We start from the raw sequence: 15075 nt of genomic DNA on the forward strand, positions 1-15075 counted from the left end.
TTTTCGGTTTTCTTGTAGGTTATTTTTGGGGTTGAGTTTGTTAGGGGTTTTTTCAGAAATGAAGGAGCTTTTGTCTATCTTCATTTCTGACACTTCTTCCACCTTTTGACTATGTGTTTGCCTGTATTTTTTCAGGCTGGCATATAAACCTGCTCCTTCATATCTTGCAGAAAAAGCTCATCTTGTAAAAAGCACTGCCTCTGAACTGTCATAAGTGTATGGTAGGTTTTCGTAGCCAGAACCTAAGTTGAAACATGCTCATATGTGCCCCAGATCCAGTATTCTATAGTGAAATTCAGTGGTGTTTCACTGATTGATTCCCACCTTTTCAGCTATTCTGAGATGTGCAGTCTGTGTGCACTAAATATCAGCAAACTCTGGCCCTTCTTGTGTTACTTATGTTAATACTTTGTCCTCTGCAAAGTTAAAGCAGTTAGGAGAGAATTTCATAGACCATTCTCCTCATAAAGAGCTGGATCTACCAAGGTTCTTAAGCACACACTAAGTTTTAAGGAGATGAACAATTGGTTTCTTGTTGACTTCAGCAGGACTTGTGCTTAAAGATTAAGACCTCTTATATGTGCCAAAGTGGCATAAATGATATAGCTCCAGATTAAAATAATTAAAAGAGTGAGGTCTGTTTACCAACATCACATAATGCAGTTTGAAAAAGAAAAGCTTATTTTATGCCTCTTGTTTATATAGCAAAGCCAAATTTTGTGTGGTTCTAATTTACTAATACAGTGAGGGCATGGTGCAGTTTAAGAGTGTTGGCTCCAAGTATCAGTAACATGCAAGATTTCATAAATATGTCAAATTGGGTAGGAATGTTTTATTAATCCTTTATGGGGTTCTGCTTTACTGTATTTTGTTGCACGATTTATACATCCATAGTAAGAGTATACTGTCACTTTTTATTACCTTGACACTAGGTTAATTAAGAGGTATTTCACTGTTTTTAATACATTAATCAGGATTCAGACATACATTTCCAAAAAGAAGCAATGTTATTGGTTGCATTCTGAGGTGACTTGGAGGTTGATGTTGAGTGTTACTTTACAAGCCAGAGTCCTGGTATCCTTTCCTCTAAAAGCAGCCTATACTGCACATAATAGAAGCTTTTATGAAAATTCAGCAGTTTAGAAGTGTAAATGAAGCATCCAGTTCTGCAGTCTTTGGGGATGGGAAGTATTGGCAGCATGTTAAATACTCAGCTTAGTCTGTTAATGCTCTTTTCCCGTCTGGAATGATCTCTGCTCAGCAATCAGACCCCAGTCTTGGTTTCCTTTTTAGTTTCTGTAAATCAAGAATCGTTCCAGTGGTTGTGGCAGCATGATAGTTCTCAGCTCTGCCCTTCCAAATGAATTCCAATTTAATCAGGGCTGGCTGATTATTCAGGACGCACATCTGATGAATTTCTGAAGAATCAGGCTCAGCTGATGAGAAGATGTTTTAAAAGTGATGTCAGTTACAGAGGAACTCAACCTGCTTTCCTTCCTGTCCACAAATAACTCTGAAGTTGAGAGCCACCCGTATTAAGAGATTAGATGTAAAGGATATGGGGCAGGCAGCGATGAAGTCCCTAGTTCTCTGCATGCTTTGCAAAGGTCATTCCTGTTATCTGCTCTGCATTTGGAAGAGTTAAAGCACAGCAGCCTGGATCGACTTGCCCAAAACTGGCCAAGGAGCCATGCAAAACAGCAAGGCACGGAGCGTGGCTCTCCCCAGGTCCCCAGCCCAAGCCATTGGATTTTGCCACGCTGCCCGTGGGGGGAATAGAGTGAACTGTGTTCCCAGAACACCTCTGAGATCACACTGCCATTTGATGTTGCCAACAGACATGTAGGTGTCTGCTTCCACCCACAAATGAGATTCTGCACCACAGAGTCACCTGAAGTCAAGTGCGGGGGCTGGATGGAGAAGCTGTGCATTGAACTCCTACTGGATGCATGATCAAAATTAAATAGGAGGCAGACTTCTGAGCTCCTAGTCTTGAACGCCCAAGACCTGGCTCTGGTTTTCAAATGTGTTCATAACAGTGTCCAGCACAATGGGGAGTATTTCATGTGGGTGAAGTCTGTCAGAGGAAAAAAGTTCACAAAACAATGCTGGGGGAGACTTGCAGAATAAACTGAATCTTCTGAAGTGTTACCAGAGCCCAAGACCTGGCTCTGGTTTTCAAATGTGTTCATAACAGTGTCCAGCACAATGGGGAGTATTTCATGTGGGTGAAGTCTGTCAGAGGAAAAAAGTTCACAAAACAATGCTGGGGGAGACTTGCAGAATAAACTGAATCTTCTGAAGTGTTACAATGTAAAGTTTAATTCACTCTTCTTACAAAGGATGCCTGTTTTTATATTGCAAATAAAAATTTGATGAGAACATGCTTCATAGAAAAACTGGGAACTTCTTCCCCCAAGTTTTGCTGTAAAACTTAAAACTCTGAAAATTACTTTTGTGTTTTTATTCAGGTGAGATATGGACTGAATTACAGATGATTTGTGATTGTACAAAATTGTTTTGTTGGCAATTCCTCATCAGAGTGAGAGGAAGATACACTTTTCAGGTGTATCACCCAAAGGATTCTATGTAACCGTGTGAGACAAGCGTTTTTATCAGCTCTGCAAACAATTTGCTTCCTACGTTCTTAATATAAAGCAAAATACCACAAGTCTGGCATTCAAAGGTAATTAGTTAAGTAAAAGGAATGCAGACAATTCTTATCACCTTTTTTTTTGCCTTCTTTTCTTGGGTATGACTAGATATGGAAAAGTGAAGATAAAGAAGACTTTCTGTGGATTTTAGTGGTTGGTTTTTTTTTTTTCTTTCTAAGCAAATTGGCTTGCTTTTTACAGACTATTAGTTAATTGTTGCTTTACCTTCAAGTGGCAACCACCCTGGGTTTAGCAGATAAAGGGGGTTTGGTACAAGATGCCCTTTTGATGTAAGGGGCACTTTCTGAATGGGCCACATATATATTCATGCTATCATATTTGCTCTCTGTATCAGAAATTACTCTGATGGACCTGAATGCTGAAATAAGTGCATGAGGTTACTGGACTGGCTGCACACGTTTGTCTTGGGAAGAGGCATTTGTGGCTGTGTGCCGGAGCTCACCCTGGGTCAGGGGTGGCTCCGTGTGGTGGAAAAATCTCTCCTCCAACCCATGCTTCCAAAGAAAGGCTCAGCAGTCTCTGTTGTTTGGTCTCATGGTTGTTTATTGCAAGTTATCTAAAAGATTTCCTTCTGGGGCTGCTGTGGTTTGCTCACAGCTCAGGCAGAGGCACACACACACCCTGACATCCTCTCTGACTCCCGACTGCTTCTTCTCTCTCCGCCAGGGCTGCTGCTCTCTTTTATATGGTACATTACATGTTACATGTTTACAGTTTTCCCCCAATGCCTATTACCTATATTAAATGGTGCTTTTTTACTCTAAACCAATCTGTGAGTTCCAACATCACCAAGAACATGGAGGTAAGGAAGAAGAAAGAGGGAGGACAGGACAGGCACAAATAACTCCCTCTTAAAACTTCTGACCCCCATGTACAAAACCAAAACCCCCCTGTACAGGACTTAAACCCCCCTGTACAGTGCTCAGAAATTCTTCCCTTTACTTTGTGACTACTTCTACTATAATATCTAAACTTTTGTGACTTCTTGTTCTTCCTGCAAGGTTGGTAAATCATTTCATGGCTCAAACCCAAAATCACAGCTGTTTCCAGCTGCCTGCCAGGGTCTCAAATGCTTCTGACCTGGACCCAGAACATCCAAAAATGTCTGAGGGACATTTTGAGTTCCAACATCTGTGCGGAGTTAGGCAGCATAGTCCATGGGCAGGACCTTCACCTGACAGACAGGAGGCCCTTCTGCCATCAGGTGCAAGCTGTAGCTTGCAGAAGGAGGCAGTCCAAGAAAAAACATCCAGAGCTTGAGCCATGCCAGTGGCTGCTCCATTGCTTTTGCTTTGCAGTCTCCTCCTATAGTTTCAGCTTCAATCTTGGCTTTCCTGATCACCTCTTTTTGTGTTTTTTTCCTCTGTGAGCAAGAACCTTCTAGGTGGCTTGTGCCAAGAGGCTGAACATAGCAAATTGTCTCCATTATGTTAACCTTTAAATATTCTCGAATCTACCACCCTGGAAGTTGCTTTCACCCTATGCTGTAGCCATCATTTTTTGTGGAGCAACATTAGCCAAATTGCTGTTGTCATGCAGGACTGGTCTCAGAGCAGGGCATTCTTATAAAGCAGGAGATGGCAGCTCTGGATTTGCTAGTTTCCCTGGTTTAGGAAGATGAAGTCAGTAATTCTTTGGGCATGGTGACAGATTTCTTGTTTTTATTTTTTTTGTTCATATTGGGGGCTAACTGGGCAGGGAGCCATAAAAAATAGGACCGTATGTCTGTAAAAGTATATGATCAATTTATTTTTGTTGGGAAAGTGATAGATAACATGGCACAGCATGAAGTTATAAAAGGAGGTTGCAGTCAGAGTTGCTGGCATTAATTTAACTAGAGAATGTGCCCTTAAATGTCAGGAGACTGCAAGAAGCACAGGGTTATTAGAGAAGACAGCAACTTTGATATTGACTTTTATCAATAAAAATACAGGAGATTAAAAGCAATTCTCCAATTTTGCCTCCTTTTTTTCTTATTCATAATTTAACTAGGGCATTAGCAGGTATTGTAGGAAGGTTAATGAAACCATAACATTTATGGTGAAAGAGTATCCATTATCTAATTGAGTTTTTTAGGTGACTCACCACTGAAGCTAAACTCAATAACTGGGAAACTGAGTAACTGATTTTCTGTGAAGATACTACAGTTCCACTGCCAGATAAAACAAGACTAGACCATCTGGGTAATAAAAAGAATACGGGCTGCATATTCCTGCCATATCAAAATGTACAAGTGGCCATTCTTGATCAAACTCAGAGCTTGTCTGGCTTCAGCAGGGCATCTGGTGAATGCACAGGGGAAAAGTGTATAGAAACCTAGCAGTAGGATGATCCTCCCCCTCATATGTGATCCCTGCTTCTGTCAGCAGATTGGCTCAGGGGCCTTTGGAGCCAGAGGTTGCATTAAATTGTCTTTAATGCCCCTGATGACCTTGTCATCTGTGAATTCCTCTAATCCCTTTTTGAACATATTTATGCCTGCTCCAGAACATCCTGCAGCAATGGGTTTTGCACTTTACTTTTGTGTTCTAAAAGCACTTCATTTGCCCATTTTAAATCCACTGTTTGATTGCTTTATTGGATGTTCTTTCTTTCATTGAAACAACACAGATTGCTTTGACTTCCTGATCTTCTTCATGCTATTAATGATTTTATAAATCTGTCATCTCTTCTCTGAGTCTCTTCTTCAGGCTGAGAAGTCTGTTTACTATCTCTGTATATCAAAAACATTCCAAAACTTTGATCATTTTTCTTGTCTTTTTCATCCTCTTCCCAGCTCTGTTAGATCAGTTTGTGTCCTGTATTCACCTGTATCCTGCCTTTGTATCCATTACCTTAAAGGAGAAGAAACTGGTCCACGAGGATCAAAGTGTTGGAGGTTTGAATTCACACCTTGCAGTTTGTCAGGGGACACACTTGGGTCCTCCACTCATCCAGGTTGTGGCACTGTGGTTTTCATTGTCTCTGGTGTGGAATATGTATCTGGAATTCAGGGAGGTGGTAAGGTGAGCTGATCTCTGCTGTTCCGTGGCACTTTGCTGTTCCACAGCCCATCACCCAGACACTGGAATTGCCTTTGCTGCTCTTGGAGCTGTCACTGGTTCCGACTCCGAGCAAATGTCTGTACAAACCAGCAGGCACATGCAACCCATCCTTTAATAGAGGGGCAGTGGAGAACGTCAGTAGCTTCATGCTACAGTGGTCTTGTGAATTAAACTGTTGCATGTTTTGGTGATTTGTTTTGTTTCTTTTGCATTCAGTATCCAAAATAACCCAGCAGCTGTGTGTGTAGGTAGGCAAATCTGGGTAAATAATGAAAGACTTTGGGGAATGACAGCACCGATCTGGTAAAGCTCAAAGACATGTAGATCTTTGAGAAGCTGCTGACAAGCTCTCAAAAACTGGAGGGGTTTTAAGCAGACAGTGAATTGCAAAATATAAAGACAATGACTACATAATACTCATTAGGTCTAATTTAGTCTCTCAACCTTGAAATGAGTGGAAGGTGTTCTTGTTTGTTATAGTACTGGCATTATTTATTGCTTGTCAAGTGATAAGACACAGGCCCCACTGTGATGCTGTATAAATAAGTACTACAAGGGCTATATTTAATACTGAGAACTTCATTTTAAAGCAGGTTTTAAAAGGCCCAATAATTAACTGATTAATAAATCTTATAAAGTCCTAGACTGTCCATAAAGTTGTCAATTGATTATTGTTATACACAGGAACCTATAACTTCCACAGATATGCTCATATGCATTTACAGTATACAGATGCACTTGTGAGATCTTCTGATAATAAATATTAGCTGTTAAACCTCAGTAATTAAATTTTCAGGGATGGGAAAGAATTACCTCTTTTCTTCATGCGTAATATTAAAGAACTTAAGGGCTGGGCATTTAGCCATGTGACATTAGAAGACTCTTGGAAGTGATTGATAGTTGTATTTGGCCAGGCCTTGAGACATCATGAGTATAAGCAACTGAACTCAGTCTTTACGAAAACAAATGTTTGATGCCTTCTGAAATCAACTGAAGTACCTTGCTTGCTTCTGAATGTTTTTGTAGGTCTTCCAAGATTACAGTCTCTACCTATTTTGTCAAGGTGTAATGTATTACAGTGATATGGTAATTTGTACTACTGAAGTTTCGATACTTGAGAAACGCATTTTTAATTAATTTTGAATTTTCAGAACTTAAGTTATCAGCAAATTCGACTGTATCCAGATTTTAGTTTGCCAGAGAGTAAGAGATGGGTGTGTTTGCTTGTGGCAGTAACCTGGTGTTCCATTAGAGAAAAAAAAACCTTTGCATGCTGTCCACATGCACCACAAAATAAAACCTATTCTGATAGGGAGCTTAGAGTCTCATATCAAGACTAAGTACTGGTTATTTTCCATTGGTACTGTCCCTGAAATCATACACGTTGCAAGAATGATTTGTGGGTTTTTTTTCCTCTGTTTTCCTATGTGTAGTAGCAATTTATATACTTGCTTTATCCCAAATCTGTTTTCATATTCACAGGCTAATAGAATTACCAATGACTATATTGATAATCTTGGGACTATTTTTATATGTTGAATATTTTAAAAAGTCTACACTGCTTAATACTACAAGGATCATACAAATGTAAAATTATATTAAGAAATACAATAAGGTGAGATTGGTGCATAAGTAATTTTTATTTATGTCGCTGAAATTATGCACAGACACTGATAGGACACAATACTCATTAGATTTATGTGTAACAAGAGTGCTAGCTCAGTAATAAAATTATAAGCTTGAGATACATGATACTGCTTCACTGTTTTCTCTATGTATTTACTTATCTGGTTTCACTGTTACAAAGCTTATTAGAAACTGAGAAATACTAAGTGTATAACACATGCAGCCTGATACCCTGATTGTATTTCCACCTTTTACTTACCATCTTTAATGGCATTGTTTACTACTGTCATTGTTATGGTTTGATTCCTTTTGCTTCTCACATTCTTCCCATTTGTCTTTTGGTTTGGTTCATTATAAGACTACACAATAACATGGATAATGCTATTCCCAAGGTGAACTGCTGCAACAGCTAGTAGGACATGGTATCTCCAAGATCCTGTAGTGTGGCTGTGCCTTACAACTCATGATAGTATTGTGCTGAGGCTTCATTATGTTTTTGTGAGAGACTTGTTTCTTTTCCCAGTTTCATTAGTTGCTCTCTCTCCTGAGATAGAACATTGCATCTTCATCCAGAGCAGATGACATATACTCACTGTAAGCAGTAAACAGCAGTGATTAAATGCTTGCTTTGTCTTTTTCTTGTTTAACTCAAATGTATAAAGATACAATGTAGTGATTTTAGTTGCCTGCTGATAAGCCATCTATATCCCTACTAATATAAAAAGGAGGAGTCTTTAATATAACCCTCCTGTCCAGGAGTTTGACTGTTAATAGGTTTGTCTATTAATTGATACTGAGTGGTATCTTACCATGTTGAGAAGTGTGGCTTTATTCTGGGATGTAATACAACTGGTCTCTGAGCCTTGGTCTTCTTGACCACCATTCTTCTGCTGCAAGGAGGGCTGTACAATGCTTTAGGTCTTTCATTTTGAAAGCTTGTAGTGGTTTAAAAATTATTCTGTATGCTTAAAATAGCATAGATTGTTCAATGTGTTTGTTTCTGGGACTAGAAGAATATTTTTAATGGAGTAACTTCCAGAAGGAAGGTGATGCAGTCTCACCCCTCTGCACAGTGCAGCCCAAAGAAACTCACTCAGGAGCCTATGCATCAAACCCACAGCTTCTTTTTGTACACTAGCATTGCTTTCCAGATGTTATCCTGCCTTGCTGGAAAGGCTTTAAGGACTACAGAATTTACTGTTCGCACAAGGTAGTTGCTGCAAATATTATTTTCCTTGATAGTTATGTGAATGCATTTACTTAAAAATTTCTATTTGACTGATTTCAGCTTCCAACAAATTCTCAGATTCTCTGTATATTTTCTTTTACATCAAAGACTCACAATGAGAGACTTCATGTAGATGCTTGCAGGCTGGGGCAAAACAATTTCTTTGCTGCTTCTTGGTTAAAGCAAATAAACTGAGCTTATCAAGCCTCTGATGAAATACATTTTTCTAGCCCTCAGATCACATGCATAACCATTTTCTAAACCATATCCCATTTTTAGTCATCTTAAGGAATCAAAGAGCAAGAACTAGAAACAGGATTGTAGTAAATGTCTTGCTGATGCTCTGATCAAGAATAGCCGTGTCTTCCAGTTCCTGCCTGGTTACATTTCTGTATATGGATGCTAAGGGTTGTTTGACCTTTTAACTGCATTGTTGCTCAGGAACTTCATGTCTTTTTAAATACCATTGCTCTCCATGATGTAACTTCCCATCTTTCTAGTGTGATATGTATTCCTTACACCTAAGTGATTGATTGTATATCCTATTGTGTTGAAACAGGCTTTGTTCTCATGAGCCCTATTCAAGGGTAATGCAGAGCAGCAAGCATCACTGGCCAGTTCCATTGCTAATCACTCCTTTGAATTAAGACTTATTTTTTAACAGTGCATCCATCCACTGTTACATCTGTCCCAGCAAAATTTAGATCAGTCTGTGTTTTAGCTTCAAATACGAATCATAAAGACATTTCCTCCAAGTTAGGGGGTCAGCATGTCTGAGAGCAGATTATGTTCTTACCAGTATTTGTTTTGCTCACACCAGCAACAAGAAAATCAAAGATATAGACTAGGGATGTAAAATAGTAAAGGGTGAAGACAAATTACCTTGATTATGAATCTTGATCTGCCTTTCCTAGTCAAAGTTTGTACCTAAGGAATTTTGTGGAATGCTTATTCTACCAGGTCAAATTGTAGCAGCAGCCATGAGCAGACTTCACTATAGCAGTTGATACAGTTGGGCTACATTTTTGTCACTACCATCCCCACCTCCCAAAGGAAAACCAAGCAACCAAACAAGAAACCCAAACCAAAAATGCCCACCCTAATGTTTGTTAGTGCCAAATGGAACTGCCATTTTAGCGCTTTCCTGTAGATATGCACCACACAGTCTTGACAATAGAGTTCTAATTATTCCAAATGAAGAATCTCTTGCTCAGCTACAAATTCTTCTCTAACATTGTATATTCAGTTGCTCTTGTCTCTTTCTGAAGTAGTTTGAATTCCTCAGGAGTCTGCAGGTCACATTCACAAACCTGTTTTTAGGACTTTTAACATTAAGCTGTTTTATGCATGTATGTACATATACGTGCTTCCAGTGGATTAATTGCTAGCCATATCAAGTGAATTAAAATTGTGTTGGTACTGGACTTCATGAAAATATTTAAAGCAGAAAAACAAGTTTTTTATTAATATAAAAGAAACAATTATATCATCTTCACAATTTAAATGAAATGGGTGGAGTGAAGGATGGTATTAAAAGCCATGCTGGCAGCAAGTGGTAGCTTGTGTCATTGCCAAATCTGTCTTCTAACCTCTGTGTGACCCAATTCTGCTGAATTCCAGTGGTCTGTGCAAGTACATCTTCTCTAGGTACAAGAATAGTAGCAGCAGTTACACTACCTAGAACAAGAATGTACAGGGCTATCAGCTGTCTTGCCTAGGGGCATGAGATGATTGCCAGCTGGGGTTAAGAAAAAATGTTTCCTTCCTGTGAGGCATTACATAATTATCTGTGTATGTTAAGTGTGCTGGGGTTTTTGTCTGAAATTTATTATATAAGCCAGTGCTATAAGAAGATGCCAGACTGAGGAAACAACCTGGGCATATGTATTATGGCAATTCTTTTTTCTCCTGTTTCTAATAGTGTCCAAAATAAAATGTGATTCAGTTTATGTTTCACCTTGTTAGCTTTGCAGTGCTTTGCTTTTAACACTGTCCTGCCAGCTTTGTGACGTAAATTTGACTGCAGCTGAGGAATATTGTTAATCCTCTCATCTCCTTGTGGGGAATCAAGCTTGAGCCAAATGAAATGTTTTGTGCTATGGTGTTTTCTTTATTACTGCACACACAAAGCAAGTAAAAATGCTGCCTGCCAGGATCTTGCTGGAGTGATACTGATTCTCTACTTTTATGAAATGCCAGTAAAATAGGAGTTATTTTTTTTTCATCTTGCAGCTTGCTCTTCACCAAAGTAAAACTGGAATGGATACATAAAGGACCTGAAGAGGCTCTGGTGACATGCAGACATATGTTGCAGATGTGGCAGATGGTATACAATGTTTTACAGCACAGGTAGGCTTTCTGCACTGTAGCAACTTCAGATTTGTAATTGGTAGTGTGGTTATCTTTTTTAATTTTCTAGATCCTTGAGTTATTTTGAAAGAAGGATGATAAACAGTACTGTTTAAAAGATAAGTAATAGTTCTACCAGTGGTTAAAAAATATTGGAGATTTTAATGGCTATTATGAAAAAAAAAAAAAAAAAAAAAACAAAACCAAAACCTCAGTGAAGAAGCAGTTTGAACCACAAGTTTCTGAACCAAATGTCTAAACATCTCTATCCATATTTGGATGTCCAGGATGGAGGACAGATTTTCTTTCTCCCCAGTAGTGCTGAGCTTTCATCAGCTATTGTTCCCAGTCTGCAGAAGCTGGCACCACCCAGGAATGTGTGGGGGTGACACAGTCCTGAAGTGAGTAAGCCAAGGAGAGGCACAATGCCAAACTCATATGCCGAGTTGCACGCTGGCTGCACAGCCTGGTGCTAACTGGGCAAGGAAAGAAAGGAAGGATGCAGCATCTTTCACCCTTCCCTTGTCCTAGTAAATCTGCATTCACACAATGCTGCATTTCCTGTTTCCTGCCTTTCATCTTCTGCCCCACTGAAAGGTAAAGTTGAGAAATGTAGAAGATACTGAGTTGTGTTTTCTCCCTTCCCACACCCTTAGGATATTGCCCTAGTCAAGGTATCAGTGTACAGTGTCTTGGGAATGTTATACCAAGATCTCTTGCCCATAATGTCCTCAGGGGTTATGTTTGATGGGGAGTACAACCTGCTTGAAGGCAGCAATCAAGACAGCAGGGTGATGTTGCTTGAGTTATTCCCCAATTTCTGTATGCATTTGAATAACCTTTATAAACACCAGAAGTATATGTACAGAATGATGCATGTCTATGTACAAGTTGTCCTTGAAGGGTTAGTAATTCTTGTTGATTTAGCTAATGAGCAGCAAACCAAACACAAAAAATCAAGATATTTACATAGCAGCACTGGTCTTTTACAGACTTGAATCATTGATTTCCTTAGGCCTTAGTATCTTTAGCTAAGTATTCAATCCTGTACCTCTCACATGAATAATCTTTATAACTGTGAGTAGTCCTCATGAAGCTGATCAAATCCACACTGAACAATTATGACTGAGGAAAATTTACTCTTGCAAGGGGGGGCCTGCAAGCCTGAGATTGTAGAGAGTATATTGGAAAACAGACAGATAACTAGTTCAGCCATTTGGACTGCACGTGGATCCCAAGCTGTGCTTTGGCTCTTATACTTAAAAACCCAAGATGTGATAGCTTTAGAGGCTTTTGATAAGCTTTAGCCATAGAATCTTAAACAAAACAAAAAGCTTTGCTTTTGCTTTTAAAAACTCTAGTATGTATTTCACTGCTATTCCAAGCAGGGCTTTTTTTTTTTTTTTTTTTTTTTTTTTTTTTTTTTTTCAAAAAAACACATCATAAAGTATTTTTTATTAGGAAATGCTACTGGCAAGGTAACAAGAATCAGCTTGGTACCTGCAGTTTTAGACAGGATTCAGTGACCCAGGAAGCCCCTTGTATTTAGCAAATTGCAGCAGTATTAGCTAACAAATATGTAAAGTATTCTGGGTAGGGCTGGCAGAGGAACTTAAGGGGAATTCTTATCAGTGAGACTTGGACAAAGACATTTTTAGGGCCTCTTGTGAAAGAGAAGGTTGTACTTACACAAAGTTGAGAGCTGTTGCACCCAGTACTCCTTAGTGATTCAATCAGTAGATAATTGCTTACACAATTAAATGGCACTTCAGTTGCGTTTGCTTGACCTGTTTCCTGTGACTCTAACAGACCAAAAAATCTTTCAGGGCCCAGTGTTTTATCCCCAGCAGATATTCATATGCCCTGTTCAAGTCCCCTGTTTTCTCTGGTGCCTCTGCAGTCTCACAACCAAGTGTCCCACTCAGCGTTTTTGTCACTAGTTTGTCCACTGTCTCAGCTATGTTTTGAAAACATAGGCAGTACATGTCCTGCTGTCCTGCTGTCAACCTTCCAGTGCTGTATGTAGAAAGCAGATCATCTGGCAACTATCCCTTGGTGCATCAAAAATCTTTCCTGGCTGAAGGCTTTGTATTGCAGCTTTTAAAGGGTTGTTAATTTTCAGCACTTCTCTGGGATAACAAAGCCATTGGGAGTGGCTGTTTTGCACAATGCATTACATTGGGTTTTCAGCCTGGGATTTTCCAATCTCTTCACCTGTCCTTAGAGTAGGAATACAATGTATTAGTCAGTGTTTCAGCATGTGCCTGAACAGTGATTCCATGGTGGTGGCTGCTGCATTAAGGTAGCGCTCGCCTCTTGGCAGTAATAGATGGAAGTGCAGCTGCTTTATGCCTGCATACACAGGCTGTCCATACAGTTCCACCAGCAGCTTCTGGCCAGGGCACTTATTGGGTCAGTCCTGTCTAGGTAAGGCTGAGGCATAGGACAGATAATTCAATTTTCCCTTCTGTCTGTCACTATGTGATAGTCTCAAATGGATTATCAGTGTGGAAACCACTATGGAAGACAAGGGAGGCCCATTCAAGGACAGTAATTGGTGCAGTCCAGTGCCCAAGAATTCAGAGTGCATTAACAGAAACCATTATGTCTGATTCCAAAGCCCAAGTAAAAGGTTATTTAGCTACTGTAAATATGATTGCTGTTATGATGAATGACAGTAAGTGGCTTTCAGTCTTGGGTTGTTAGCTGGGAAAGACAAGACTTGCTTTATCTTTTGCTGTTGTTTTCTGTGATAACAGAATAATTGTGTTTAAAACCAAATAGCAGTCCCAAGCTAATTCTTCTGCTAGATCAATGCAGATTTAAGGGAATTCTGTGCAATCCCTAGCAAAGGACTCATCAGACTGAAAGATGGGGGCATCCACACCAATCATGTCTCTCTGACAGCTTGCTTCCTGGAAGGAATATTGTCCAAAGGCTGAGCTGCAGGCTTGGAAGTGTGCCAGAAAAAGTAGCCAGGGCAGTCACTTTTCCTGTTGGTATTTCATCCCTTAATGGATGATGAGAGGAGATATCATCACCACTGATCCTTGGCAGACTATGTGGTGACAGGAAGGCTCAAGAGATCTGTGTTAAGTGATTTTTTGTTAGGCACATGTTTTTTGGAGGGTTTTTTTGGTCAGTTTCTCTTTGTAGGGCCTCTCATGTGAGGACAGAAGTCCAGTAGAAGAACAGACCAGAGTTTCATAAACAGACCTGTTTCATAAAGCAGTGCTATCTGGTAGTTTTTATCTTCCTACTCTTTTTGAACAGAACAAAGGAGAAAGGGGAGAAAGTAAGCCCTTTGAAATGAAAATATGAAGAAATTAGCACCCAGGTGGAAGGTGGTAATTGGTCTATTTCAAAAGGATCAGCAGAGTAGATCTGTGAACAAATTATTCTCCAGAAAAGCCCAAGAGATGGTGGTTCTTGCTGGGTCTGGGTCTGCTAGTGGGCCTCCTCTGGTCTAACTTTGAGCTGCCAACATGTTTCTTGTCCAGTGGTTTGTAAAGACTCCATATAGCCAAATAAAGTAAATACCAGTGTGTGCTGGGCAGTCTGAGCTTCCTGTCCACTGGCAGTGGGCCGGGTGTTAATACATTCAATAAGCTGATTTCTCACACCTGGAAACCTTGATTCTTCACTTCCCATAGCAGCTAAACTATGGCCTGCTTTGAGGGGAACGTTTCTCCACTGAGACATGTCCAAGTTACACAATTTTGTTTCTTTACAGTGGCTCTGAGAAAGGAAGTAGTGTGACTGAAACACCAGTAATCAAAAAGCATAATGGACTGCATCTCACTCTCCCAGATGCTCATGACACTGATTCTGGTAAGGAAACAGGATTTGTGCTTTCCTTTCCAAACAACTGCTTTTGTGAGAGATGAATGTTTCCTTTTCTTTGGAGAGGGTGGTGGGCCTGTGCTGGTCAGGAGGTCCAGGTCTGCCTCCATGGCCAGCTCCACTGTAGAATGTGTCACTGTGGTTTACCTGTACCTTGGCTTTCCCATGCCTCACACAGAGAGGAGTTTCTGCTTCTTTCCCAGAGCTCTCTGAGATGTATCATTCTGTCCTTTTTATTTTTTTATTCCTTCCCTCCCTCAGCCTGCCTCCTGATTTAATTCTTTCTAGATGTCCTGATCAAGCCAGCTGC

General features: G+C 39.9%; 1 protein-coding gene across 6 annotated transcripts in view; it reads left to right on the forward strand.

Moving 5' to 3' along the window:
* The window catches only part of TTC7A (tetratricopeptide repeat domain 7A), a 199630-nt gene that overhangs the window by 128524 nt on the left and 56031 nt on the right, over nt 1-15075 (forward strand). For all 6 annotated transcript variants that reach the window (XM_085577185.1, XM_085577184.1, XM_085577187.1 and 3 more), the window contains 2 exons: nt 10806-10922; nt 14656-14753. In XM_085577185.1, the coding sequence (XP_085433311.1) occupies nt 10806-10922; nt 14656-14753 (215 nt within the window). The remainder of the gene's footprint in view (nt 1-10805; nt 10923-14655; nt 14754-15075) is intronic.

The sequence above is a fragment of the Lonchura striata genome, chromosome 3, assembly GCF_050655825.1.
Source record: "Lonchura striata isolate lonStrDom1 chromosome 3, ASM5065582v1, whole genome shotgun sequence".
In the NCBI taxonomy this organism is placed as follows: domain Eukaryota; kingdom Metazoa; phylum Chordata; class Aves; order Passeriformes; family Estrildidae; genus Lonchura; species Lonchura striata.